Genomic DNA, 25,433 nt, shown 5'->3' on the forward strand with positions numbered 1-25,433 from the left:
ATTGGCAAACGCAAACGCTGCGACAATGGATGAACGGACACCGCGCAACAATCACCAGACAGGAGGGTTCCCTCCCAGTCAGGGAACACTTCAGCAGTCAAGGACATTCAGCCACCGACCTTCGGGTAAGCGTACTCCAAGGCGGCCTTCGAGACACTCGACAACGCAAAATCGTCGATCAGAAATTGATAGCCAAGTTCCGCACCCATGAGGACGGCCTCAACCGGGATCTTGGGTTCATGTCACGCTACACGTTACCCCACCAGCGAACAAATGTTATCTGTTTTTAATATAACGGGTCAATTGCTGTCTTTTCCTTCCGGATGTTTCTATGTTTCTGCCTCTCTCGCTCTGTTTTTTTTAATTGGCATCTCCACATCATCTGTTTTTTTTAGTTCTGGCCGTTTGTATATCCGGTGGCCCTGTAGGTAACACCTATCTGTCTGAACACTTTGGTTGCCTTGAAAAGACTATCTGTAATCACCAGGCATTGTTCTGTGATTTATAAATGTGATAGGTTCGAGGATTTAATTTCCACATTCACCTGAGGAAGGAGGAAGCCTCCGAAAGCTTGTGGATTTTAAAATAAAATTGTTGGACTATAACTTGGTGTTGTAAAATTGTTTACAATATTCCACAGCAGAGATGCTAGTGGAGTTCTCCAATATTCCAAGCATGGATTGGCAATGTTCCACAGGTAGGACTGGGAATCAAATATCATGAAGTGCTTTGGACACACATAATTCTCAAGGAGATGAAGGTTTCCATGTTGATCATTTCATGTTCATCTACTTCTCAAGTACCAGACACAATTGAGCATCTTACTAGATGCACCATTCTCTTAATTCAATACTTTAAAATGCACAGGAGCATTTGCAATCTCCTTCACAATTTGTAGTGACCAGGGTATATGGTTTTTGGTGATGGTCAAATTCCATTTTTATTAAATAGGTTTCTGGGAATTTTACCAGTGTCCTGGGATCAAATTCCACAATTTAGTTCATTTTTCCATGAAAACCATTAATTAGTGCTCATCCAGCAGTGATTTCTGTACACTTGGGTACGGCAGCATAGTGGTTATATTACTGGACTATTAATCTAGAGGCCTGGACTAACAATCCGGAGACGTGCGTTCAAATCCGGCCATGGCAGCTGGGGAATTTAAATTCAGTTAATTAAATTAAATCTGGAATAAAAAAGCTAGTATCAGTATCATGGTGAGCATGAAACTACTGCAGTGTTGTGAAAACCCATCTGGTTCGCTAATGTCCCTTTAGGGAAAGAAACCTGCCGTCCTTACCTGGCCTATATGTAACCCCAGACCCACAGCAATGTGGTTGATTCTTAACTGCCCTCTGAAATGGCTTAGCAAGCCACTCAATTCAAGAAGGCAGCTCACTACCACCTTCTCAAGGGCAATTAGGGATGAACAATAATGAATGAATAAAAAAAAACATGGACCCAAAATCTCTCTGTTCCACCACAGTTCCTAGTTTCTCACTATTAAGAAAATAATCTGATTAATTAGGTTCATTAGACATGACTTACTGTTTACAAATCCATTCTGACTCTCTCTCTGATCAGTTCATGTTGGTCCAAGTGTTCAGTCACTCTGTCCCTAATGACAGATTCTAGAAACTTCCCCACAACAGAGATTACACTCATAGGTCTATAATTTCCTGGTTTATCTCTCCCACCCATCTTAAATAGTGGTATGACATTGGCAGTTTTCCAATCCAAGGGGACAATTCCTGAATCGGGAGAGTTTTGGACGATCATGACCGGAGTATCTACAATTTCCTCACCTATTTCTTTAAATACTCTGGGGTGGACACCATCGGGTCCTGGAGATTTGTCGATCTTCAGTCTCACTATTTTCTCCATTACCATTTTTTTAAACTTATATTGAATCTAATAAGTTCCTCCCCTTGATTTATTTGTATTTTTCGTCGTATCTCTGGTATTTTATCCTCTTCCTCTACTGTGAAGACCAATACAAAGTAATTATTTAGTAAGTCTGACATTTCCTGATTTCCAATTACAATATCACCTGTGTCTGTCATTAAGGGCCCACATTACCCTGGGCCCCCCTCTTTCTCTTAATATAGAGTGAAACCTGTGAATTACGAAACCTAAGTGATTGGTATCAGCTGTCCATTTGTTGCAATATTTTCCAAATGGTTATTGTACTGTATGTAGTTTTAGCCAAGTTGTACGTAGACAGCCATCAGTTGATGACTTTTACTCGGTAAATACTCATATATTCCTGCAAACAAATCTCTTATTAAAATGGTGCTTCTATTTTCATAATATCAGCAATTAATAAGCACAATCAATTACCCATTCATACAAATGAAAGACATTCATTCATCATTCATGAATGATGGAGATGGAGTGATGGGTGCAGAATGATTCCAGCCACTCATTGGAGACCTTGAACACGATGATACCTGGGGGCTGAGTGTGCCGGACGGGGGGCTTTGTGTTGAAGGAGTGCAGTGGAGATGGGGATGGATTGTGGCCGAGCACGTTGGAACCACTCCCACACCGTGGAATTCACTGTGGACAGGTCAGATCTGTAACAGAGACGCTTTCTGGCAGGACAGCAGTAGGATCCACAGCATCAAGAAGCTCATGTTCACGCTTCAGGATGCTGGAAACTCGAGTTTTACCACACCAGAGAGTTTTTGCCAACTCACGGAGGCTTTGGCTGTCACGCTCCTGCTGATTAATGAGCTTGATTTTTTGGTCCAGTGTTAACTCATTACACTTGGATTTAGCAGCCATAGTATCATAGTCGGTGCAGCACAGGAGGAGGCCATTTGGCCCATCATGCCTGTGCTGGCTCTTTGAAAGAGCTATCCAATTAGTTACATTCCCCTGCTCTTTCCCCATAGTCCTACAAATTAATTCCCCCACAAGTATTTATCCAATTCCCTTTTGAAAGTTACCATTGAATTTGTTTCCACCAGAGGGTAGCCTTTCAGGCAGCGCATTCCAGATCATAACAACTTGCTACCTAAGAAAATGTTTCCTCATGTCACCGCTGGTTCTTTTGTCAATCACCAAATCTGTGTCCTCTGGTTACCGACCATTCTACCCTCATCAACCCTCTCCATTACTTCATCAAATAACTCAATCAAGTTAGTCAAACATGATTTTCCTTTAACAAATCTGTGCTGACTTTCATTTATTCGGCCAGACTTTTCCAAGTGCCAATTAATTTTGTCCCAGATTATTGTCTCTAAAACTTTCTCCACCACCGACGTTAGACTGGCTGGCCTGTAGTTGCCCTCCTTCTATTTGAACAGGGGTGTAATATTTGTAATCCTCCAGTCCTCTGGCACCACTCCCATATCTAAGGAGGATTGGAAGATTGTGGCCAGAGTCTCCACAATTTCCACCCTCACTTCCCTCAGTAACCGAGGATGCATCCCATCCGGACCAGGTGACTTTTCCATTTTGAGTACTGCCAATCTTTTAAGTACCTCCTTTATCTATTTTTATCCTATCCAATATTGCTATTCTCTCCTCCTTTACTGTTTCATTGGCAGCATCCTCTTCTCTAGTGAAGACCGATGCAAAGTATTCATTTAGTACCTCAGCCAACCCTCTGCCTCCACAAGATGATCTCCTTTTTGACCTTAATTGGTCCCACCATTCCTTTGACTACTCTTTTACTATTTATATGTTGAAAAAAGACTTTTGGGTTCCCTTTTATGTTAGCCGCTAATCTATTCTCATACTCTCTCTTTGCCCCTCTTATTCCCTTTTTTAGATCTCCCCTGTACGTTCTGTATTTAGTCTGGTTCCCTACTTTATGATGAACTTTACATTTATCATAAGCCTCCTTTTTCTGTTTCATTTTAATTTCTGTATCTTCAGTCATCCAGGGAGCTCTAGCTTTGGATGCCCTTCCTTTCCCCCTCGTGGGAATGTGTCTACTCTGTACCCGAACCATCTCCCCCTTGAACGCCTCCCATTGTTCAATTACTGTTTTGCCCACCAATTTTCAATTCCACTCCACCTGGGCAAGATCACTTTTTAACTCACTGAAATTTGCCCTCCTCCAGTTAAGTATTTTCATATTTGATTGTTCCTTGTCCTTTTCCATAACTATTCTAAACCTAATGATATTATGATCACTGTTCCCCAAATGCTCCCCCACTGAAACATGCTCCACGTGCTCCATTTCATTCCCCAGAACTAGATCCAGCATCACTTCCTTCCTCGTGGGCTGGAAACACACTATTCAAAAAAGTTCTCCTGTACACATTTCAGGAATTCCTCCCCCTCTTTGCCCTTTACACTGTTACTGTCCCAGTCTGTATTGGGATAATTGAAGTTCCCCATTATCACTACTCTATAGTTCTTGCATCTTTCTGTAATTTGCCTGCAAATTTGCTCCTCTATCTCCTTCCCACTATTTGGTGGCCTGTAGTATACACCCAGTAGTGTAATAGCTCCTCTATTGTTCCTTAATTCTAACCAAATAGATTCTGTCTTTGACCCCTCAACTACATCATCCCTTTCCAATGCTATAATAGTTTCTTTGATCAATACTGCCCCCCCTCCTTTCTTTCCTTCCTTATCTTTCCTGAATACCCTGTAGCCAGGAATATTAAGTATCCAATCCTCCCCTTTTTTGAGCCAGGTCTCTGTTATTGCCATTATATTATAGTCCCATGTGGCGACTTGAACCTGCAGTTCACCAGCCTTATTCACCATGCTCCGTATATTTACACACATGCACTCCAATCTCATCTTAGATTGCCTCACATTTGCCCCGTGTCTGATCTCTCCTATTTCTGAACTATTCTTTACTCTGGTGATATTTGTCCCTCCCAGTCCTCTGTGCACCTTGTTTCTCCTCTCTAATGTTTCATGCTAGTACCCATCCCCCTGCCAAATTAGTTTAAATCCTCCCCAACAGCACTAGTGAACCTCCCCGTGAGGACATTGGTCCCAACTCTATTGAGCTGCAACCCGTCCATCTTGAACAGATCCCTCCTGCCCCAGGACTGGTTCCAATGCCCCAGGAATCTGAAGCCCTCCCTCTGCACCATTGCTCCAGCCGCACATTTACCTGTCTTATCCTACTATTCCTATACTTACTCGCACGTGGCACTGGGAGTAATCCAGTGATTATTACCTTTGAGGTCCTGCTTTTTAACTTCCTCCCTTGCTCCTGAAACTCTGACTGCAGGACCTCGACCCTTTTCCTTTCTATGTCACTGGTTCCCACATGGACCACGACTTCTGGCTGTTCCCCTTCCCTCCTCAAAATATTCTGCACCGTGATGTCTTTTACCCTGGCACCAGGGAGGCAACGCACCATGTGGGACTCATGTTGGTGGTTGTAGAAACGCCCGTCGAGCCCCCCAACTATCGAATCCCCCATTACAACTGCATTTCTTTTACCCCCCCCGTGCAGCTGAATCCTCCATGGTGCCGTGGATTTGCTCCTGACTGCACTCCCCCGAGGTGTCAACACTGAATACGGTTAGGGGACTCCTGCACTGCCTGCCTGTTCCTCCTCGTCTGTCTGGTGGCACTCCCTGTCCGCCTAAGCTCTCGTAGCTGCGGGGTGACCACCTCCTGAAAGGTACGACCCACTAAACTCTCAGCTTCCCGTATGCACCGTAGCGACGCCAGCCGTCCGTCAAGCTCAGAAACTCGGAGCTCGAGCTCGAGCAGTTGGCGGCACTTCCTGCACACGTGGTTTTCCAGGATACACAAAGTGTTCTGGAGCATGGGTCGGGCCCTAGCTGTCCTGCCATGTTAGATAATAGTTATTTAAACTGTTCTTTTTTAGCTTTAAGGCACTTTACTGTTTAGCTAACACTAAATCACTAAATCATAGAATCATAGAAAATTTACAGCACAGAAGGAGGCCATTCGGCCCATCGTGTCCGTGCCGGCTGAAAATGAGCCACCCAGCCTAATCCCACTTTCCAGCACTTGGTCTGTAGCCCTGCAGGTTATGGCACTTCAGGTGCACATCCAGGTACTTTTTAAATGAGTTGAGGGTTTCTGCCTCTACCACCCTTCAGGCAGTGAGTTCCAGACCCCCACCACCCCCTGGATGAAAACATTTTTCCTCAACTCCCCTCTAATCCTTCTACCAATCACGTTAAATTAATGCCCCCTGGTTATTGACCTCTCTGCTAAGGGAAATAGGTCCTTCCTATCCACTCTATCTGGGCCCCTCATAATTTTATACACCTCAATTAAATCACCCCTCAGCCTCCTCTGTTCCAAAGAGAACAACCCCAGCCGATCCAATCTTTCCTCAGAGCTAAAATTCTCCAGTCCTGGCAACATCCTCGTAAATCTCCTCTGTACCCTCTCTAGTGCAATTACATCCTTCCTGTAATGTGGTGACCAGAACTGTACAGAGTACTCAAGCTGTGGCCTAACCAGTGTTTTATACAGTTCCAGCATAACCTCCCTGCTCTTATATTCTATGCCTCAACTAATAAAGGAAAGTATTCCATATGCCTTCTTAACCACCTTACCTACCTGTCCTGTTACCTTCAGGGATCTGTGGACATGCACTGCAAGGTCCCTCACTTCCTCTACAGCTCTCAGTATCCTCCCATTTATTGTGTATTCCCTCACCTTGTTTGCTCTCCCCAAATGCATTACCTCACACTTCTCCAGATTGAATTCCATTTGCCACTTTTCTGCCCACCTGACCAGTCCATTGATATCTTCCTGCAGTCTACAGCTTTCCTCCTCACTATCAACCACACGGCCAATTTTTGTATCATCTGCAAAATTCTTAATCATGCCCCCTACATTTAAGTCCAAATCATTAATATATACCACAAAAAGCAAGGGACCTGGTACTGAGCCCTGCGGGACCCCACTGGAAACAGCCTTCCAGTCACAAAAACGTCGACCATTACCCTTTGCTTCCTGCCACTGAACTAATTTTGGATCTAACGTGCCACTTTCCCTTGGATCCCAAGGGCTTTTACTTTTTTGACCAGTCTGCCATGTGGGACCTTGTCAAAAGCCTTGTACACTTACATCAAACGCACTACCCTCATCGACCCTCCTTGTTGCCGCCTCAAAAAATTCAATCCAGTTAGTCAGACACGACCTTCCCTTAACAAATCGACTTTCCTGGATCACTCTGTGCCTTTCTATTGATCCGATCCCTCAGAATTGATTCCAATAATTTGTCCACCATCGAGGTTAGACTGACTGGCCAGTAATTACTCAGTATATCCCTCACTCCCTTTTTAAAGGCACTAACCACCAATAAGAATAACCACTAACAACATTAATCAATAAACTAAATTGTGATTGACTTACCATCGGTGCTACTCCTTGCACTGTGACCTCACTTTTTGACAACTTCTTGATTTTTTCATTCAGCTCTTCCGCCCCTCCCTCAGTTTCACAGCTCTCTCTACACTCCCCGGGTCTCCCTCTCCGTCCCCTCTCTCAGTTTCACAGCTCTCTCTACACTCCCCGGGTCTCCCTCTCCGTCCCCTCCCTCAGTTTCACAGCTCTCTCGACACTCCCCCCCCCTCAGTTTCACAGCTCTCTCTACACTCCCCCCCTCAGTTTCACAGCTCTCTCTACACTCCCCTGGTCTCCCTCTCCATCCCCTCCCTCAGTTTCACAGCTCTCTCTACACTCCCCTGGTCTCCCTCTCCGTCCCCTCCCTCAGTTTCACAGCTCTCTCTACACTCCCCGGGTCTCCCTCTCCGTCCCCTCCCTCAGTTTCACAGCTCTCTCTACACTCCCCGGGTCTCCCTCTCCATCCCCTCCCTCAGTTTCACAGCTCTCTACACTCCCCGGGTCTCCCTCTCCGTCCCCTCCCTCAGTTTCACAGCTCTCTCTACACTCCCCGGGTCTCCCTCTCCGTCCCCTCCCTCTGTTTCACAGCTTTCTCTACACTCCCCGGGTCTCCCTCTCCGTCCCCTCCCTCTGTTTCACAGCTCTCTCTACACTCCCCTGGTCTCCCTCTCCGTCCCCTCCCTCAGTTTCACAGCTCTCTCTGCACTCCCCGGGTCTCCCTCTCCGTCCCCTCCCTCAGTTTCACAGCTCTCTCTACACTCCCCGGGTCTCCCTCTCCATCCCCTCCCTCAGTTTCACAGCTCTCTCTACACTCCCCGGGTCTCCCTCTCCATCCCCTCCCTCAGTTTCACAGCTCTCTACACTCCCCGGGTCTCCCTCTCCGTCCCCTCCCTCAGTTTCACAGCTCTCTACACTCCCCTGGTCTCCCTCTCCATCCCCTCCCTCAGTTTCACAGCTCTCTACACTCCCCGGGTCTCCCTCTCCGTCCCCTCCCTCAGTTTTACAGCTCTCTCTACACTCCCCGGGTCTCCCTCTCCGTCCCCTCCCTCTGTTTCACAGCTTTCTCTACACTCCCCTGGTCTCCCTCTCCGTCCCCTCCCTCTGTTTCACAGCTCTCTCTACACTCCCCGGGTCTCCCTCTCCGTCCCCTCCCTCTGTTTCACAGCTCTCTCTACACTCCCCGGGTCTCCCTCTCCGTCCCCTCCCTCTGTTTCACAGCTCTCTCTACACTCCTCTGGTCTCCCTCTCCGTCCCCTCCCTCTGTTTCACAGCTCTCTCTACACTCCCCGGGTCTCCCTCTCCGTTCCCTCCCTCAGTTTCACAGCTCTCTCTACACTCCCCGGGTCTCCCTCTCCGTCCCCTCCCTCAGTTTCACAGCTCTCTCTACACTCCCCGGGTCTCCCTCTCCGTCCCCTCCCTCAGTTTCACAGCTCTCTCTACACTCCCCTGGTCTCCCTCTCCGTCCCCTCCCTCTGTTTCACAGTTCTCTCTATACTCCCCTGGTCTCCCTCTCCGTCCCCTCCCTCAGTTTCGCAGTTCTCTCTATACTCCCCTGGTCTCCCTCTCCGTCCCCTCCCTCTGTTTCACAGCTCTCTCTATACTCATGATTTTCTCAAATCTTTCCTGAAATTGTCTTAAAACATACGCCTTACATTTCATGGTCATTAGACACGGGAAAATATAATTGCAATCAGCCCGTTGTAATTAGGCACTGGTGACATCCTCCGTGAAAAACTTTACAGGGGCCGGTGTCCCATGTGTTAAGGTGTAAAATACACTAAGTAAATAGGGCCTGGTGCATTGAAGGCTGTCCACTGTCTGTAATTTGCCAGTGTTCATGGTTTCAGAGTGCCTCTTGTATCTTTTCTAATGTGAAACAATGGTTGTTGGAGGCCAATCATCTCAGCCCCAGGACATTGCTGCAGGAGTTCCTCAGGGCAGTGTCCTCGGCCCAACCATCTTCAGCTGCTTCATCAATGACCTTCCCTCCATCATAAGGTCAGAAATGGGGATGTTCGCTGATGATTGCACAGTTCCAGTTCAGTTCCATTCTCAACCCCTCAAATAATGAAGCAATCCGTGCCAGCATGCAGCAAGACCAGAACAACATCCAGGCTTGGGCTCATAAGTGGCAAGTAACATTCGCGCCAGACAAGTGCCAGGCAATGACCATCTCCAACAAGAGAGAGTCTAACCACCTCCCATTGACATTCAACGGCATTACCATCGCCAAATCCCCCACCATCAACATCCTGGGGGTCACCATTGACCAGAAACTTAACTGGACCAGCCACAAAAATACTGTGCTACAAGAGCAGGTCAGAGGCTGGGTATTCTGGGGCGAGTGATTCATTTTCTGACTCCCCAAAGCCTTTCCACCATCTACAAGGCACAAGTCAGGAGTGTGATGGAATACTCTCCACTTGCCTGGATGAGTGCAGCTCCAACAATACTCGAGAAGCTCGACACCATCCAGGACAAAGCAGCCCGCTTGATTGGCACCCCATCCACCACCCTAAACATTCACTCCCTTCACCACCGGCGCACAGTGGCTGCAGTGTGCACCATCCACAGGACACACCTCCCAAACCCGCGACCTCTACCACCTAGAAGGACAAGGGCAGCAGGCACATGGGAACAACACCACCTGCACGTTCCCCTCCAAGTCACACATTCCTAACATCAGGCCCAACACCACTATCCCTCCCTCTCAAGGGTGATGGGATTACACATTGCACAAGAGTGTATCAAAGTTAGGCCCCAAATCCACAGACCGCTATAGCCAATTCCATCGTGCTTATGGAGGATGAGAAGCTGTTGCACCAACTGGTCACTAATTTTGTGTGAGATCAAATCAGTTGAACGGTGTGATTTATTTAACAGTAATATAAAAATAATTGAAAAAGGGTACCCCAGTTTATTATAGATGATAAAATGCATTCATCCAATCCCATCAGAGGGCATTCATTCATCCAATCACATCAGAGGGCATTCATTCATCCAATCCCATCAGAGGGCATTCAGTCATCCAATCCCATCAGAGGGCATTCATTCATCCAATCACATCAGAGGGCATTCATTCATCCAATCCCATCAGAGGGCATTCATTCATCCAATCACATCAGAGGGCATTCATTCATCCAATCCCATCAGAGGGCATTCAGTCATCCAATCCCATCAGAGGGCATTCAGTCATCCAATCCCATCAGAGGGCATTCATTCATCCAATCCCATCAGAGGGCATTCAGTCATCCAATCCCATCAGAGGGCATTCATTCATCCAATCCCATCAGAGGGCATTCATTCATCCAATCCCATCAGAGGGCATTCATTCATCCAATCCCATCAGAGGGCAGTCAACCAATCCCGTCAGAGGGCATTCATTCAACCACTCAAAAGAGTCTATTTCAGTGACAGGCCTGGTATCTGTCTACAATATACTGTAGCCCAGATTCGAGCCATATTACTGCAGAATTGCTTTTACTGCACTCTAACAAGCTGTAAAAAAAAACCACACGGTTACTCTGTGCTGCACATCACAGGCTTTAAGCTAAAAACACTTATAAAGATGAATGTTCCAAGTACCTGTCCATCAATGATTGTCCAGGCTCCAGGTACCTTATCATGGCCACGGATCCAGTTATGTATGGCTTCTGCTGACTGGTCCCAGGAAATCTGAAGAAAGAATATTAGCGCAGGAACTGAATCGAGTTTTTTAATGTCCTCAATAAATGTTGACCTTGCAGGAAACAAACAGGCTTCTCATCAACACCTCCAGGTGTCCAAATAGAATCATAGAATGATACAGCACAGAAGGAGGTCATTTGGCCCATCGTGCCTGTGCTGGCTCTTTGAAAAAGCTATCCAATTAATCCCATTCCTCTGCTCTTTCCCCATAGCCCTGCAAATTCTTCCTTTTCAAGTATTTATCCAAATCCCTTTTGAAAGTTACAATTGAATCAGCTTCCACCGCCCTTTCAGGCAGCGCATTCCAGATCATCATAACTCAGAGTAAAAACATTTCTCCTCATTTCCCCACTGACTTTTTTGCCAGTTATTAGACTTGCACTAGAAAATCAATTTGCAGACTTGGTACCATTTTCCCCTTTGGACCTGTTCAGATGGAACAGGGGGATTAATGTTTCTAATGATCCTGATCTTGTTACATTAACAAAAAAATCTCACTCTTCTTATGTTGCCTGGGCCATAAGTGCTGGAATTCTCTCCCTACACCTCTCCACCTCTCTCTCCTCCTTTAAGACCCTCCTTAAAACCCTCCTTAAAACCAACCTCTTTGTCCAAGCTTTTGGTCACTTGTCCTAGTATCTCCTTATGTGGCTCGGTGTCAAATTTTGGTCCATAATTGCTCCTGTGAAGCGCCTTGGGGTGTTTTATTACATTAAAGGAGATATATAAATGCAAGTTGTTGTTGTTTAGTAACCTTAGCCAAAAGATCCACATGAGTAGAGTGGAGGAACATCAGGAGAAAAACAATTTTTCTGCATTTAGCACTTTGAGCATTCCCACCATCCAAAACAAAAGGTGAACATAAAGTGAGGAGAAATGGTCAAAATAAGTTAAAGGTGAAACACTCGTGCAGTATTCCAGTTAAAGAATCACAATGAGAGGTGTACTTTCCTCCAGGCCAGAACTGGAGTGACAGAGTTTTGCAATGGGATTTGATACATCACCACAGCAGTGAGAGAAATGCTCAGGGGAGCTTTCTGTGAGAGAGATAGGCAGAGCAACCAATAATGTTGTAGTATTATACGGAGATATCTTTCCCCATAGTCTGCAGTGAAAACACTGCATTTAAAAACAGCAACATTCTGGATTCCATTTCCCTCAGTCAAACCTTGTGTTTACACAGTGTAATGGAACCTGCTCCCTCCAGCTCGTTACTAGCAGTTCAACAACAAATGGATGGGTCAGTGACCCAGATTCAGTGCAGGTTGTTTTGAAATTAACTGATTATGAAACATGGGTTTAAAATTGTAGCTTGTGTCAGAATGAACATTATATTCATTAAAGTTTTATCATTTGTATCAGTTTGACTAACTCACACTCAATTAAATTAGTCGTTAAAAGATATCCAAAGTACCTTTTCTCACTGGTATTGAAAGTAATTGGTGCAGAGCTGCTTATCACTCTCCAGTTTAGAATATGCTGAAGTGACATTTAAAGTGAGACTGAGAACTGGCTGTAATTTAAGCACAACATTAGAAGCCACTACAGTTCTGGGAAGAAGATATTGACTGCCAGCTGTTGTCCTCAATCACAGTCTGTGCCACTGTTAATAAAAAGCGGCTATCAAGCAATGTAAGCACCCATGTTTCATAATCAGTTAATTTCAAAACAACCAACCCTGAATCTGGGTCACTGACCCATCCATTTGTTGTTGAACTGCTAGTAACGAGCTGGAGGGAGCAGGTTCCATTACACTGTGTAAACACAAGGTTTGACTGAGGGAAATGGAATCCAGAATGTTGCTGGTTGCATAAGCCCAACAACAGCAGATAAGACCATTCGATAAACACTGTGAAAGTTATGATCTACTTACATGTCACCAACATCTTCTAAGGATTGCAATGGAAATGATTACAAAGTGAATATGAATTTTGTTATTAATGTTGGTGGTTGCCCATTTTTGGTTCATGTTTATTTACGCTGAAGGGTCAACCTAGATTATCCCTAAATCCTAAATCCTTGGAATGGGGCTTGAACCCACAACCTTCTGACTAAAGAGGTGAATGTTACCACTGAGCTGATCAATATCGATCTAACAGAAGCCGATAGGGAAAGTATTATTTATTTATTTTCCAGGAATCAAGCAAAAAAATACTTCTCTGGGAGATTTCATACAAACATCTTTCCAAATTCTTGCACTGGATAGAAAGAACTTGCATTTATTTTCATGACCTCAGGACGTCCCAAAGTGCTTCACAGCCAATGACATACTTTTGAAGTGTAGTCATTGTCGTGATGTAGGGAAACATGGCAGCCAACTTTTGCACAGCGAGATCCCACAAACAGCAATGTGATAATGACCAGATAATCTGTTTTAGTGATGTTAGTTAAGGGATAAATATTAGCCAGGACACCGTGGAGAACTCCCCTGCTCTTTTTTGGATAGTGCCATGGGATCTTTTACATCCACCTGAGAGCGCAGATGGGGCCTCGGTTGAACGTCTCATCCGAAAGACAGCACCTCCATGAAATATCAGCTTGGATTATGTGTTCATGTCTCTGCAACCTGAACCCTGCCCTCACCACAGCTCTCTCCCTTGCATCAGCATAGCTTCTGCCTCAATTCATACAGCTCCATGCAGCACGACAATGCATCAGATGTTTTAATTTAAAATCTGATGCAAAACAAGTTTTTACTCCAAGACAATGCAGAGTATCTGGGAAAATTATGTCCAGGTATCATGTATACACACCTGTCTCTACAATAAAGTCATTTTTAGTTGTTCTTTCCAAAGTTATTTGTAAAATATAATCTAGTTTGGATACTAAACCAGTCAGGAGTTGTTTAATTAAGGGAACATTAAAGTAATTAATACCAATAAACATTAATACACAAACCTCAACTCTTAAGCCAGGTTGAGTAAAGTAGCGAGGTCATCAACTCACACTTCCTGCTTTTTATATCGAATCTACAGCACACAAACTGGCCATTCGGCCCAACTATTCTGTGTTGGTGTTTATACTCCACACGAGCCTCTTCCCACCCTGCCGTCCAATCCCTTTTCCCTCATGTATGCATCAAGCCTCCCCTTAAATGCATCAATGCTCTCTGCTTCAACCACTCCATGAAGCAGCGCGATCCACATTCTCACCACCTTCTGTGTAAAGAAATTCCTGCTAAATTCTTTACTGAATCTGTCAGCGACGACCTTTTTTTTTATTCGTTCATGGAATGTGGGCATCACTGGCAAGGTCATCATTTATTGCCCATCCCTAATTGCCCTTGAGAAGGTGGTGGTGAGCCGCCTTCTTGAACCGCTGCAGTCTGTGTGGTGAAGGTTCTCCCACAGTGCTGTTAGGAAGGGAGTTCCAGGATTTTGACCCAGCGACGATGAAGGAATGGCGATATATTTCCAAGTCGGGATGGTGTGTAACTTGGAGGGGAATGTGCAGGTAGTGTTGTTCCCATGTGGTGGAGGTCGTGGGTTTGGGAGGTGCTGTCGAAGAAGCCTTGGCGAGTTGCTGCAGTGCATCCTGTGGATGGTACACACTGCAGCCACTGTGCGCCGGTGGTGAAGGGAGTGAATGTTTAGGGTGGTGGATGGGGTGCCAATCAAGCGAGCTGCTTTGTCCTGGATGGTGTCGAGCTTCTTGAGTGTTGTTGGAGCTGCACTCATCCAGGCTAGTGGAGGTAACTCCATCACACTCCTGACTTGTGCCTTGTAGATGATGGAAAGGCTTTGGGGAGTCAGGAGGTGAGTCACTCGCCGCAGAATAACCAGCCTCTGACCTACTCTTGTAGTCACAGTATTTATGTGGCTGGTCCAGTTAAGTTTCTGGTCAATGATGACCCCCAGGATGTTGATGGTGGGGGATTCGGCGATGGTAATGCCGTTGAATATCAAGGGGAGGTGGTTAGACTCTCTCTTGTTGGAGATGGTCATTGCCTGGCACTTGTCCAGCGCGAATGTCACTTGCCACTTATCAGCCTAAGCCTGGATGTTGTCCAGGTCTTGCTGCATGCGGGCATGGACTGCTTCATTATTTGAGGGGTTGTGAATGGAACTGGACACTGTGCAATCATCAGCGAACATCCCCATTTCTGACTTTATGATAGAGGGAAGGTCATTGATGAAGCAGCTGAAGATGGTTGGGCCTAGGACACTGCCCTGAGGAACTCCTGCAGCAATGTCCTGGGCCTGAGATGATTGGCCTCCAACAACCACTACCATCTTCCTTTGTGCTAGGTATGACTCCAGCCACTGGAAAGTTTTCCCCCTGATTCCCATTGACTTCAATTTTACTAGGGCTCCTTGGTGCCACACTCGGTCAAATGCTGCCTTGATGTCAAAGGCAGTCACTCTCACCTCACCTCTGGAATTCAGCTCTTTTGTCCATGTTTGGACCAAGGCTGTAATGAGGTCTGGAGCCGAGCGGTCCTGGCGGAACCCAAACTGAGCATCGGTGAGCAGGTTATTGGTGAGTAAGTGCCGCTTGATAGCACTGTCGACGACACCTTCCATCACTTTGCTGATGATTGAGAGTAGACTGATGGGGCGGTAATTGGCCGGATTGGATTTGTCCTGCTTTTTGTGGACAGGACATACCTGGGCAATTTTCCACATTGTCGGGTGGATGCCAGTGTTGTAGCTGTACTGGAACAGCTTGGCTAGAGGCGCAGCTAGTTCTGGAGCACAAGTCTTCAGCACTACAGCTGGGATGTTGTCGGGGCCCATAGCCTTTGCTGTATCCAGTGCACTCAGCCGCTTCTTGATATCACGTGGAGTGAATCGAATTGGCCGAAGACTGGCTTCCGTGATGGTGGGGATATCGGGAGGAGGCTGAGATGGATTATCCACTCGGCACTTCTGGCTGAAGATGGTTGCAAACGCTTCAGCCTTGTCTTTTGCACTCACGTGCTGGTCTCCGCCATCATTGAGAATGGGGATGTTTGCAGAGCCTCCTCCTCCTGTTAGTTGTTTAATTGTCCACCACCATTCACGACTGGATGTGGCAGGACTGCAGAGCTTTGATCTGATCCGTTGGTTGTGGAATCGCTTAGCTCTGTCTATAGCATGTTGCTTCCGCTGTTTAGCATGCATGTCGTCCTGATTTGTAGCTTCACCAGGTTGGCACCTCATTTTTAGGTACGCCTGGTGCTGCTCCTGGCATGCTCTTCTGCACTCCTCATTGAACCAGCGATGATCCCCTGGCTTGTTGGTAATGGTAGAGTGAGGAACATGCCAGGCCATGAGGTCACAGATTGTGCTGGAATACAATTCTGCTACTGCTGATGGCCCACAGCGCCTCATGGATGCCCAGTTTTGAGCTGCTAGATCTGTTCTGAATCTATCTCATTTAGCACGGTGATAGTGCCACACAACACGTTGGATGGTGTCCTCAGTGCGAAGACGGGACATCGTCTCCACGAGGACTGTGCGGTGGCCACTCCTACCAATACTGTCATGGACAGATGCACCTGCAACAGGTAGATTGGTGAGGATGAGGTCAAGTCGGTTTTTCTCTCATGTTGGTTCGCTCACCACCTGCCGCAGGCCCAGTCTAGCAGCTATGTCCTTCAGGACTTGGCCAGCTCGGTCAGTAGTGGTGCTACCGAGCCACTCTTGGTGATCGACATTGAAGTCCCCCACCCAGAGTACATTCTGTGCCCTTGCTACCCTCAGTGCTTCCTCAAAGTGGTGCTCAACATGGAGGAGGACTGATTCATCAGCTGAGGGAGGACGGTAGGTGGTAATCAGCAGGAGGTTTCCTTGCCCATGTTTGACCTGATGCCATGAGATTTCATGGGGTCCAGAGTCAATGTTGAGGACTCCCAGGGTCACTCCCTCCCGACTGTATATCACTGTACCTCTGGTGGGTCTGTCCTGCCGGTATGTCACACACCCAGAGACGATGATGGGAGAATTTGGGATGTTGGCTGAAAAGGTATGATTCTGTGAGTATGGCTATGTCAGACTGTTGCTTGACTAGTCTGTGGGACAGCTCTCCCAATTTTGGCACAAGTCCCCAGATGTTAGTGAGGAGAACTTTGCAGAGTTGACTGGGCTTGGTTTGCTTTTGTCGTGTCCGGTGCCTCGTGGTCCGATGTCGGGTGGTCCATCCAGTTTTATTCTGATTTTGACCTTTTTTTTTTTAAAAGTGAGATTGTACAACTGAGTGGCTTGCTAGGCCATTTCAGAGGGCAATTAAGAATCAACCACATTGTATTTATGGCCCCTTGTTCTGGATTCACCCTCAAGTGGAAACAGTTTCTCCACATCCACCTTACTGAACCCCCTCGCAGGTCTCCTCTTACCCAGAGATAAGAACCCCAGCCTATTCTCCACATCAATCTTTCCTGATCACTGTACCCTCTCAGTTCTCGTGACATCCATGGGACTTAAAAAATGCATCAGGAAAGGAACATCCTGCCTGAAAACAAATCTCCACGTTCTGATGGCAGATCCTAAGGGCCTGAACATCATTCTTGTTGTGTACGCTGTCACCTGAGTCCCTAAAATAGATTCTTGCCCTGTAACTATTTCTAACTATCCAATCTTCATTTTTTACCACTCAGATACTGAAAACATAATTTGCATTAATTTAAAGTAGATTTGTTTTGTCATTATATTTTACATAGAATTACATAGATTGAATAGCACAGAAACAGGCCATTCTGCCCAACTGGTCTGTGCCGGTGTTAATGCTCCACACAAGCCTCCTCCCTCCCTATTTCATCTCACCCTGTCACCATATCCTTCTTTTCCTTTCTCCCTCATGTTTATCTAGCTTCCCCTTAAATGTATCTATGTTATTCGCCTCAACTACTCCTTGTGGGAGCGAGTTCCACATTCTCACCACTCTCTGGATGAAGATGTTTCTCCTGAATTCCCTATTGGATTTATTAGTGATTATCTTATATTGATGGCCTCTAGTTTTGGACTCTCCCACAAGTGGAAACATTTCTCGACTTCTATTCTATCGAACCCTTTCATAATCTTAAAGACCTCTATCAGGTCACCCCTCAGTCTTCTCTTTTCTGGAGAAAGGAGCCCCAGCCTGTTCAATCTTTCCTGATATTCTATCCTTCTAGAAATTAACCCCAATTGTTGGTTTGCTTTTTTAAAAATGGTCTTATTAAGCTGTGTCACTATTTTTAGTGATTTGTGTATCTGTACCCTCAGATCCCTCTGCTGCTCTACCCCATTTAGACTCTTATTATCCATGGAATATGTGGCCTCCTTATTCTTCCTACCAAAATGCACCACCTCACACTTGTCTATATTGAAATTCATTTGCCAATTACATGCTCATTTTAAAGTATTTTAACTACAATCAAAGGAGAAAGAGAAAGAAAAGAAAGACTTTGCATTTATATAGCGGCTTTCATAGCCTCAGACTGTCCTCAATGCCAATGAATCAGTGCCAGACTGATCTCCTGGATTAGTTTCAATCGCCTAAGAGAGTCAGACAGGAAATTTCCAGATTTTTTCCCCCTAACTGGCCTTGGTTTTTATCTGTTTTTTCGCCTCTCAAAGGAGATAAAATGGTTTTGGGTGAGGTGGGGAGTGTCTGTATTGTGATACATAAAGTATCATAATTGTGTGGGACAGGCTGGATGGACCAGAGGGTCTTTTCCTGTCTGTCATTGAACGCATGATCGTATGAATTACACTGGAAACACAGTCACTGTTCTGGAGGAAAGTTATATTTAACCGCAAACTATAGACCAGTACACTACCTTAGAATTCTCTTTCCTCTGGATTCCTTCATACGTTGCACCTTCCTCAGCCTGAGTTACTCGAGGTGCCTTCTCATCAGCAATTAGCTGCACAGCCTCCACCTGAAATAAACAGGGTGAATCGAGGTCACATTCATTGCTCAAGTAAGCGTTTTCACAGTAAACAAATGCAAATCTGATTCTCCAGAACCAATCAGAAATCAAATTTCACTGGAATCCTGGGTTATATTATAATAGGATGTTGGCCAAACAAGATTGCACAAGAGGTCGTCACTTGTTACACCAAACTCTGTTCTACTCCAACACCCAATGGGACATAAGAAGGGTACAGACTCAAACCCACAGGAGTGCTTAGTACGGGAAGGTGAAAATGGCATGGAAATTGTTTTTCAGAGTTTGGGGGTGGGGGTGGGGGTGGGGGTGGGGGGGTCACGGAGTTCAATGGGAACTTTGTCTGCATCTGCCATGCAAACCTGACTGGAGGTGCTGTATGGTGACTCTCGATATGAAAAATATGTGTCTATTTCGTATCGCAAATGTCTCCCAGCTGATACAAAAATCAATTCATGAGATCAAAGTGAACATTGTAAAACTGGATTGGACTTATTTGTTTGGAAGGCCGACCATTAGCCAATTCCCAACGAGCGCTCTTGCGTTTTCGATTCTTCCCTATGATGGAGGTAACTGCACCTGGTTTATACATCAAAGGGCAACAAATCCTAATCGAAACATAGGCCATATTTTCTGATGCTGCAGCATTCATGGAACCTCCTGACATCTCCTCCCTGAGGGAATGCAAAATCTTCCCACATCCCAACATGAGCAGAGTCTTTCAACAAAGACCCTCAAGGTATAAACATGCTGCTCAAAGTCATGTCCTATAGAGCAACTGACTGTCACGTTGTCTCCCCGGGCCCCTCCCCCGCAGCAAGCAGTTGGACTCCAGACTTTGACACCGGCTGATGGAGCAAAGAAATTCCATCCTGGTTACACAATATTGGCACAACTCGGAGGGAATCTATCACCAAACTTGCTCTTCTTCGTGATGTTTTCCACGGGGTGCATTACTCAGGTAATTATGGATGCCTCTGATCGATGCCAAGAAGAAAAAGCTATTTTTAAATTTTCTTATGCTACAATAGTGAAAGGAGGCAGGAACAGGTGTAAGGGAATGTCGGCTAATGCACACCAAACTCCAACTTACCTTCCAAATCCATGTCACTGTCGCCATATAATCTTAATGCACCAGCTCTGGTTATCTGAAAACCTCCATTGTAACAGCTTAAAAATAAATGTGGCATAGAAAATATCTACACATGACATGATTCATATTTAACTCTGTTAGAAATAATGATTAAAGTTCTGCTGTTCCTGTTTGTGGCACTGAAACTGGAGTGGGGCTCCTCGATCTCACCTAGCAGGAACTGGCCTATCAACATATACCATGGACAGTTTCACACTTCTTAGGGAGCTCCAAACCTGGTTAACAAGTAGAAAGTGTGAGAAAATGACGTTATTCACAACCTGTTGTAGATCTTGGTTTGTTCCTAGATTCCCCTCCAGGTACGTGTGAGCGAGCGGCTTTAACTCTGTCCCACTCAACACGACAACCCTGGGAGAAACTCCCGCTTTGGGACACGCACTGAATCCCCCAACGATGCATTTCAGTGTGGGTTGACAACTCGACCCTCTTCATATGTGAGAATCATCAATAGATCCTGGTCTCTGAAGTTGACAGTTGTTAAAAAAGTTAATCTCCAATCTAGGAATGACTGGCTGATCCATGAAGTGGTAGTGGAGAAATGAGTCATTCTTAAATGGAGTGGATGAACATTAATGTAGGCTAAGTTCAGAATTATATGAGGCAGATTCTGACGAGGAATTAAGGTACAGCCAACTTCATTTCATTGGGCACGTGTGATCTGGTATTGGGCGAGGGCTTTTGCAGAGGGCGGCCTAGCAGTGTAGTGGTAGCAGGGCTGAGATGGGACCTGTTGGCTGCAATCAGTTGGAGGTGATCAGCAAAAGGGATGTGCTGGAAACTGCCACAATGCTGGGCCCTGCACTCACAAACTAACAGCACATCCATTGAGAATGTCACACTCTCCATTGACAAAAGTACCAACTGCTTTCACGCAAAAAGCTTCAGCAATATGTTCCTGACATTAACCGTCAATCAACAAGCTTTTTTCTGACTCCGTTCTTATTTGAATCTGGGCACACAGGAGAAAATTACATTTGGGGAATAAAAATGAAATCACACAGGTCTTTTATGGAAGTGGTCAGATCTCTTCAGCAGTTTAAGCACTGCACCTTTTGTGAAAAGAGTTTATATCAAAAGGAGAATACGGACTATACTGGTGCTACGTACGCTGCTATTATATCGAGTCCTTACCATTGCTGTAATCCCTTCAGGGTACAGGAAGCGGTTGTACAGCGTATCTACAGTATCTTTCGGGTCTACGTCACATTCTCTTTGCAGAAGAATGGGACCAGTATCCAGTCCATCATCAGCCCAGAAGATGGAGAAACCTCCTTTTTTATCTCCATGAATAAGAGTCCTACACACAAAGAATCGGCGGTTAGGAGTTTCTCTGTACAGACTCTAACTAAAGGTCAAAAACTAAAGCTTCAATGTTTTTGTTTAACTGATGATTACACTCCAGTTAGTGTCCCAAAATATGTACTCACACACGATTCCTCACATGGAAAGAGGCTGAATTTGGCCTTATCAGATGCCAATTAGAAAACTCCTCCCCCATTCTGGTTTTAATTTCGACAATAGGTTTCATAACAACAGGAGGAGGCCAGCCAGCTCCTCAAGCCTGTTCTGCCATTCAGTTAGATCATGGCTGATCTGTATCTTAACTCCATTTACCCGCCTTGGTTCCGTAACCCTTAATATCCTTAACCCAACAAAAATCTATCAATCTCAGTTTTCAATTTTCAATTGACCCCCAGCCTCAACAGCTTTTCAGGGAGAGAGTTCCAGATTTCCACTCCCCTTTGTGTGAAGAAGTGCTTCCTGACATCACCCCTGAACGCCCTGGCTCTAATTTTAAGGTTATGCCCCCTTGTTCTGGACTCCCCAACCAGAGGAAATAGTTTCTCTCTATCTCTCCTATCAAATCCTTTAATCATCTTAAACACCTCAGTTGGATCACCCCTTAATCTTCTATACTCGAGGGAATACAAGTCTAGTCTATGCAACCAGTCCTCACTATTTAACCCTTTTAGCCCTGGTATCATTCTGCGCTGTACCCCCTCCAAAGCCAATATATCCTTCCTGAGGTGCAGGGCCCCGAACTGAACGCAGTCTCCAGATGGGGTCGAACCAGAGCTCTGTACAACTGTAACATCACTTCCACCCCTTTGTATTCCAGTCCCCTCGAGATAAAGGCCAACATTCCATTTTTATTAAAATTTTAACTATTTTTTGTACCTGTCCACTAGCTTTTAGTGATTTCTGTACTTGGACCCCTAAATCCCCCTGCTCCTCCACAGTTCTGACCTTCTCACCATTTAGGAAATACTCTGATCTATCTTTCTTAAGTCCATAGTGGATGACCTCACACTTTCCCACATTGAACTCCATCTGCCACAGATTTGCCCACTCACTTAATCGATCAATGTCCCTTTGCAACTTTCTGCTCCCATCTACACTATTTACTGTGCCACCTGACTTAGTGCCATCAGCAAACTTAGATATACGGCTCTCTATTCCTTCATCCACTGATTTGATAGAAGTGTTTAAAATCATGACGAGTTTCGATAAAGAAACTGTTCCCATTGGAGGAAGGGTTGAGAACCAGAGAACACAGATTTAAGGTGATTGGTAAAAGAATCAAAGGAGGTGAACCAAAGTGAGGAAAAATATTTTTTATGCAGCGAGTAATTATGATCTGGAATGCGCTGCCTGATAGGGTGGTGGAAGTAGATTCAATCGTGGCTTTCAAAAAGGAATTGGATAAATATTTGGAGAGAAAAAATTTGCAGGGCTATGGGGAAACAGCGGGGGAATGGGACTAACTAGATTGCTCTTACAGCACAGGCTCGATGGGCCGAGTGGCTTCCTTCTGTGCTGTAACGATTCTATGATTCTATTCTATCCAAGTAATTTATAAATATAGTGAAAAGCTGCAGCCCCAATACAGATGCCTGGAGGACACCACCAGTCATATCCTGCCAGTCGGACTACATTATCCCTACTCTCTGTCTCCTACCTTCTAACAAATTTCCTATCCACGCCTCCAATTCCATGCACTCTCATGTTTGTTAACAGTCTCTTATATTTCAATTACAGAAGCATCTGCTATATAATTTTGAAATGTACTAAAATGAAAAGTCAAATTACAGTAATATCCAAACACTCTAAACATAATCGATAAAGAACAAGATTCAACTATCTCCATTACTAAAAATTTGGGGAGGGGGAGGGGAGGAGCTGGGGGAAGAAGGGTGTTGCACCCAATCTGAAGTCAGCACGTCACTATCTCTGTACCTGTGTTACATCCCTGGTAAAGACGTGTAGTCGTCTCCCAAATCCGTGCCCATCTTTCCAGCAACTCCATGCTTGAACACCTCCAATCAGGTTTCCACCCCTGCTGCAGCAGTGAAATGGCCCTAATCAAAGTCACAAATGAACTATGTGACCGTAGTAAACTATCCCTCCTCATCCTTGTCGACCTGTCTGCAGCCTTTGACATAGAATAGTTCAGAAACAGGACAGATCAGACAGGGTGCAAATGCGAGGCAATCGAAGATGAGTTTAGAGTGCACATGCGTAAATGCACACAGCGCAGTAAATACGATAGGTGAGCTGCAGGTTCAAGTCGTCACATTGCCACATATAGTGGCAATATCAGAGAGCTGGCTCAAAGAAGGAGAGGATTGGGTACTTAATATTCCTGACAAGGTATTCAGGAAAGATAGGGAAGGAAAGAAAGGAGGGGGGAAGGAGATGGCAGTATTGAGCAATAGTACTGGAAAGGGATGATGTAGTTGAGGGGTCAAAGACAGAATCTATTTGGTTAGAATTAAGGAACAATAGAGGAGCTATTACACTGCTGGGTGTATACCATAGGCCACCAAATAGTGGGAAGGAGATAGAGGAGCAAATTTGCAGGCAAATTACAGAAAGATGCAAGAACTATAGAACAGTGATAATGGGGGACTTCAATTATCCCAATATAGACTGGGACAGTAACAGTGTAAAGGGCAAAGAGGGGGAGGAATTCCTGAAATGTACAAAAGAACTTTCTTGAACAGTGTGTTTCCAGCCCAACGAGGAAGGAAGCAGTGCTGGATCTAGTTCTGGGGAATGAAGTGGGGCAGGTGGAGCATGTTTCAGTGGGAGGAGCATTTGGGGAACAGTGATCATAATATCATTTGATTTACAATAGTTACGGAAAAGGACATGGAACAGTCAAATGTGAAAATATTTAACTGGAGGAGGGATAATTTCAGTGAGTTAAAAAGGGATCTTGCCCAGATGGATTGGAATCAAAAACTGGTGGGCAACACAGTAATTGAACAATGGGAGGCCTTCAAGAGATGGTTCGGGTGCGGAGTAGACACATTCCCACGAGGGGGAAAGGAAGGGCATCCAACGCTAGAGCCCCCTGGATGACTAAAGATATAGAAATTAAAATAAAACAGAAATGTAAAGTTCATAATACAATAAAAAACCAGGCTGAATACAGAGGAGATCTAAAAAAGGGAATAAGATGGGGAAAGACAGTATGAGAATAGATTAGCGGCTAAAATAAAAAGGAACCCAAAAGTCTTTTACAAACATATAAATAGTAAAAGGATAGTCAAAGGAAGGATGGGGCCGATTAGGGACAAAAAATATATTCTTGTGGAGGCAGAGGGCATAGCTGAGGTACTAAATGAATACCTCACATCGGTCTTCACTGGAGAAGAGGATGCTGCCATGGTAGCAGTAAAGGAGGGGGTAATAGCAATATTGGAAAGGATAAAAATAAAGAGGCAGTACTTAAAAAGTTGGCAGTACTCAAAGTAGAAAAGTCACCCGGTCCAGATGGGATGCATCCTAGGTTATTGAGGGAAGCAAGGGTGGAAATTGTGGAGACTCTTGCCACAATCTTCCAATCCTCCTTAGATATGGGCATGAGGGGACTGGAGGATTGCAAATGTTATACCCCTGTTCAAAAAAGGGTAGAGGGATAAACCTGGTAATTACAGGCCAGTCAGCCTAACGTTGGTAGTGAGGAAACCTTTAGAGGCAATAATCTGGGACAATAATAATTGGCACTTGGAAAAGTCTGGGCTAATAAATGAAAGTCAGCACGGATTTGTTAAAGGAAAATCCTGTTTGACTAACTTGATTTGAGTTCTTTGATGAAGTAACGGAGAGTGTTGATGAGGGGAGTGCGGTTGATGTATATGGATTTTCAAAAGGCATTTGATAAAGTACCAAATAATAGACTTGTTAGCAAAATTACAGCCCATGGGATTAAAGGGACAGTGGCAGCAGGGATACAAAATTGGCTAAGGGACAGAAAGCAGAGAGTAGTTGTAAACATTTTTTTTTAGACTGGAGGGAAGTATACAGTGGTGTTCCTCAGGGGTCAGTATTAGGACCACTGCACTTTTTGATATATATTAATGACCTGGACTTGGGCACAGAGGGTATAATTTCAAAGTTTGCAGATGATATGAAACTCAG

General features: G+C 45.1%; 1 protein-coding gene across 1 annotated transcript in view; it reads right to left on the bottom strand.

The window, feature by feature from the left end:
* Positions 1–25,433, bottom strand: part of LOC137341487 (mitochondrial 10-formyltetrahydrofolate dehydrogenase-like) — a 145,659-nt gene that overhangs the window by 85,942 nt on the left and 34,284 nt on the right. The window contains exons 4-6 of the mRNA XM_068004594.1: positions 21,138–21,303; positions 18,743–18,844; positions 10,900–10,989 (exon numbers count right to left, since the gene is read on the bottom strand). Coding sequence (XP_067860695.1) covers positions 10,900–10,989; positions 18,743–18,844; positions 21,138–21,303 — 358 coding nt within the window. The remainder of the gene's footprint in view (positions 1–10,899; positions 10,990–18,742; positions 18,845–21,137; positions 21,304–25,433) is intronic.

This window comes from Heptranchias perlo, chromosome 24 (assembly GCF_035084215.1).
Source record: "Heptranchias perlo isolate sHepPer1 chromosome 24, sHepPer1.hap1, whole genome shotgun sequence".
Taxonomy (NCBI): domain Eukaryota; kingdom Metazoa; phylum Chordata; class Chondrichthyes; order Hexanchiformes; family Hexanchidae; genus Heptranchias; species Heptranchias perlo.